The 4,900-nt window shown below is 67.4% G+C and overlaps 1 protein-coding gene across 1 annotated transcript; it reads left to right on the forward strand.

Annotated features, from left to right (window-relative positions):
* Window positions 1-1,598: 1,598 nt before the first annotated feature.
* Window positions 1,599-1,964, forward strand: LOC121483941 (uncharacterized protein YbaA-like). The gene has a single exon (XM_041742442.1). The coding sequence runs from the start codon at window positions 1,599-1,601 to the stop codon at window positions 1,962-1,964; it is 366 nt and encodes a 121-aa protein (XP_041598376.1).
* The last annotated feature ends 2,936 nt before the right edge of the window (window positions 1,965-4,900 follow it).

Consider the following 4,900-nt stretch of genomic DNA (forward strand, 5'->3'; position numbering starts at 1 on the left):
CCCAGATGGCCAGCTGGATGGGAGGGACCTGACGCAGCCGCCGCCCAGCGCGTGATGGCAGGCCCTGCTGGCATGCAAAAGCTCGACACTCGCCGCCCTTGAGCGCGCGCATGACGGCCCGTGAATTCCGCCCCCGCCACCCTCCCCTCCTTTCGCCTTCGCCTTCGCTCGCCACCATCCACATCAGGAGCCCTTCCATGCAATTCATCCCCTATCTGAACTTCAACGGCAACTGCGCCGAGCTTTGCCTTCTACGCCAGCTGTTCGGCGGCACCATCGTCCACCAGAGCACCTTCGGCGAGACTCCCGGCTTCGAGCAGATGCCCGAGGCCGCAAGAATCTGATCATGCATGCCCACCTGCAGATCAAGGACCAGGCGCTGATGGCCTCGGACGCCACCGACAACTGCGGTGGCGGCGGCTACCAGCAGGCCCAGGGCATGTGGATCTCGATCGGCGTGGACGACGCCACCGAAGGCGGCCGCATCTTCAACGCGCTGGCCGAAGGCGGCAAGGTGACCATTCCCTTCCAGGCCACGTTCTGGTCGCCGGGCTTTGGCATGGTGACGGACCGCTTCAATACGCCCTGATGGTCAACGTCAAGGGGCGAGGCCTGATACCTCGCGCCCGCCCCGCACTGCGCTCCCTCACCCCCTACTTCGTTCCACTTTCGCCATCCTTGCCCAGGAGCAGACATGAAACCCAAGTCCCGTCGTCTGGTTCGAGATCCCACGTCAACGACCTGGAGCGCGCCAGGCGCTTCTATGAGGCCGTATTCCAGTGCCAGCTGAGCCCCTGCCCGCGCCCGAAGGGCAGGCCTCGGGCAAACGTGATGCTGGCGTTTCCCATGGACATGCCGGGCTCTGGCGCGGCCGGCACGCTGGTGAAGATGGAGGGGGTGGCGCCCGGTGGCCGGCGGCACCCTGGTCTATTTCGGCTGCGAGGACTGCGCGGTCGAGCAGGGCCGCGTCGTGGCGGCGGGCGGGCAGAATCCACAAGCCCAAGTTCTCCATCGGCCCCTACGGCCACTGCGCGCTCGTGGTGGACACCGAAGGCAACTGCATCGGCCTGCACTCCATGCAATGAGGAGCGCCATGACAGCACAAGACATTCCCGACCATGCCAATGACCTGGTGCTCACGCGCCTGCTGGACATCCCCGCCGACAGGCTCTACCGCTGCTGGACCGAACCCGCGCTGATCCAGCAATGGTTTGCGCCCAGCCCCTGGAGCGTGTCCCGCGTGGACAACGATGTGCGGCCCGGCGGCCACAGCCTCATCGTCATGCGCAGCCCCGAGGGGCAGGAGATGCCCGGGCGCGGCGTCTATCTGGAAGTCATTCCCAACCGCCGCCTTGGTCTTCACCGACGCCTTCACCCAAGGCTGGGTGCCTGCCGACAAGCCCTTCATGACGGGCATCGTCAGCTTCGATCCCGAAGGCAGCCAGACCCGCTATACCGCCCCCGGGTGCGCCATTGGAGTGCTGCCGACCGCGCCCAGCACGAAGCCATGGGTTTTCACACCCGGCTGGGACCATGCACGGACCAGCTGGCCGAGCTCGCAGCCCGGCTCTGAAGCCGGATTTCACCAGGAGAGAGCCATGCACTACATCGACGGATTCGTGCTGCCCGTTCCCCGGGCCAACCTGCAGGCCTACCGCGAGGTGGCGCAGGCCGCAGGCAAGGTATGGATGGAGTACGGCGCGCTGCAGTACTGGGAATGCGCGGGCGATGACGTGCCCATGGGCAAGCTGACCTCGTTTCCCCAGGCCGTGCAGCTCAAGGAAGGCGAGGTCGTGTTCTTCTCATGGATCATCTATGCGTCGCGCGCAGAGCGCGATCGCATCAATGCCGCCGTCATGAAGGACCCGCGCATTGCCTCCATGGACCCGGCCACCATGCCCTTCGACGCCAAGCGCATGTTCTGGGGCGGCTTCGAGAGCGTGGTGGAACTGGGCACGGTGTGAAGGTGCAAGTGCGGGCGCCAGCGGCGCGCCGGCCTAGATCTGGTCAGCCGGGGCGGCAGACACGGCAGGCCGTGGTGCCCTGACCGCGCTGGCGCAGCGCTTCGTACAGGCACACGCGCTGGGCCACGGACACATTGAGGCTGGAGACGGCGCCCATCATGGGAAGCCCGATCAGCTCGTCGCAGGTCTTGCGCGTGAGCTGGCGCATGCCGTCGCCTTCGGCGCCCAGCACCAGGGGCCGTGGGGCCCGTGAGGTCCACCTCGTACAGGGTCTTGGGCGCATCGTCGCTGGTGCCGATGATCCAGATATCGCGCTCCTTGAGCTCATTGAGCGTGCGCGCCAGGTTGGTGACCATGAAATAGGGCACGGTCTCGGCCCGCGCCGCTGGCCACCTTGGCCACGGTGGCGTTCACGCCTACCGCATGGTCCTTGGGCGCAATCACCGCATGGGCGCCGGCGCCATCGCCACGCGCAGGCAGGCCCCCAGGTTGTGCGGATCGGTCACGCCGTCCAGCACCAGCAGCAGCGGCTTGCTGATGCCGTCTGCCTCCAAGCTGCTCCAGCAATTCGTCCAGCGAATGCACCTGGGCCACGGCCTCCACGCGAGCGGCACGCCCTGGTGGGCCATGGCTGCCAGCCAGCTTGGCAAGGCGTTCGCCGTCGGCCTCGATCAGCCGGACGCCGGCCGACTTGGCGCGGTCGAGGAACTGGCGCCATGCGCGCATCGCGGCGCGTGGCCCTCCGTAGTAGACCTCGATGAGGATTGGGGGCGCGGTCTTCATGCGCACGCCGACGGCGTGGAAGCCGAGAGAACTTTGGGGGGGACGACATGGGGCGCAATTATCCCGCCAATTGAGCGGTGCCCCGGGCCCGCCCTTGCGAAGCCCGTCCTGCGCGCAACGGCTCCTTGGGTTTTTTACGTAGCCGCTACACTGCGCGGCTTGGCCGCCTTCCAGCAGCCCCTGCACATTGCGGCATGCACCGTAGCCACGGGCATGCCGCTTTGCATTTTTCCACGCTTGAGTTTTTCCTTTTCTTTGCCAACCATCATGCTCAAAGCCCTCTTCGCCCGGCTTGCCCGCACCAGCCTGGTCGGCCAGATCGCCATCAGCCTGGTCGCTGGCGGCCTGCTGGCCTGGCTCTGGCCCGAGGCCCGCCCAGTCCGTGTCCCTGCTGGGCACGCTTGTCATCTCCGCCCTCAAGGCCGTGGCGCCCGTGCTGGTGCTGCTGCTGGTGGTCTCGGCCACCAGCAACCACCGGCCTGGCCAGGCCACGCAGATCCGCCCCATCCTGTGGCTGTATGTGCTGGGCACCTTTGCGGCGGCCGTGGTCGCCGTGGCGGCCAGCATGGCCTTCCCTTCCACCATCCAGTTCAAGGATGCCGCCCCGGCCCAGGGCGCGCCCGGGCGCATTGGCGAAGTGCTGATGGCCCTGGTGCAAAGCGCCTTCGACAACCCCGTGCGTGCGCTGATGAATGCCAACTACATCGGCATCCTCGCCTGGGCACTGGCCATGGGCATGGCCCTGCGCATGCCTCGGAGTCCACGCGCACCGTTGATGCAGGACCTGGGCCAGGCCATCACCCGCGTGATCCAGGGCGTGATCCGGCTGGCCGGCCGCTGGGGCATCTTCGTCCTGGTGGCCGGCACCTTTGCCCAGTCGGGCCTGGAAAAGCTGCTGGACTACGCGCACCTGCTGGCCGTGCTGCTGGGCTGCATGCTCTTTCGTGGCCCTGGTGGTGAACCCGCTCATCGTCTGGACACAGACGCGCCGCAACCCCTATCCGCTGGTGCTGACCTGTCTGCGCGAGAGCGCGGTGACAGCCTTCTTCACGCGCAGCTCGGCCGCCAACATCCCCGTGAACCTGGCGCTGGCCCAGCGCCTGGGCCTGGATGAGGACACCTACAGCGTCTCCATCCCGCTGGGCGCGACCATCAACATGGCCGGCGCCGCCGTCACCATCAGCGTGCTCTCGCTGGCTGCGGCCCATACGCTGGGCATCGAGGTCGATCTGCTGACCGCCAACTTGCTGTGCGTGGTGTCCGCGGTCTGCGCCTGCCGGAGCCTCGGGCGTGGCCGCGCGGCTCGTTGCTGCTGATTCGCTGGCCTGCAGCCTGTTCGGCATCTCCAACGATCTGGCCATGCAGGTGGTTGGCGTGGGCTTTGTGATCGGCGTGATCCAGGACTTCGGCCGAAACCGCGCTGAATTCCTCGACCGACGTGATCTTCACGGCAGTCTGCCTGCGAGGCAGCCGGGCGCCGTGAGGCCGTGGCGGCCTGAGCGACACCCCTTGCTGGCGTCCGATCAGGCCGCCAGCGCCTGCACCCTCTTCGATGCTGGCGACGCGGCCCGGCCTCGATGGTCACGCGCGCTCGCAGCGCGCGGCGATGGCTCGGTCGTGCGTGACCATGACCAGCGTCGTGCCGCGCTCGCGGTTGAGTGCGAACATCAGTTCCATGATGGTTTTCGCCGGTCGCAAAGTCCAGGCTTGCCCGTGGCTCGTCGGCCAGCAGCACGGCGGGCTCGACCACGAAGGCGCGCGAGGCCAGCGCCACGCGCTGCTGCTCGCCGCCCGACAGCAGCTTGGGATAGTGGCCCAGGGCGTGTCCCAGGCCCACGCGCTCCAGCATCTCGGGTGGCGCGGGCGGCGGGGCCTCGCGGCTGCCGGCCAACCTCCAGCGGCAGCATCACGTTCTCCAGCGCCGTCAGATTGCCCAGCAGCTGGAAGCTCTGGAAGACAAAGCCCAGCTTTTTGCGCGCGCACGGCAGCCGCGTGCATCCTCATCCAGCGCGAACATTCCTGGCCCTGCAGCCGCACCGTCCGCGCGGTGGGCGTATCCAGGCCGGCAAGGAATGGACACACGTGCTTTTGCCCGAGCCCGAGGCACCGACGATGGCCACGGTTTCCCTTGCGGAAAACGCAGATCGATATCC

Source organism: Vulpes lagopus, unplaced genomic scaffold (genome assembly GCF_018345385.1).
Source record: "Vulpes lagopus strain Blue_001 unplaced genomic scaffold, ASM1834538v1 ctg712, whole genome shotgun sequence".
NCBI lineage: Eukaryota > Metazoa > Chordata > Mammalia > Carnivora > Canidae > Vulpes > Vulpes lagopus.

What these genes read in the sequence shown, in the direction of transcription:
- LOC121483941 (XM_041742442.1), top strand. Translation starts at nt 1,599, where the DNA reads ATGCACTACATCGACGGATTCGTGCTGCCCGTTCCCCGGGCCAACCTG.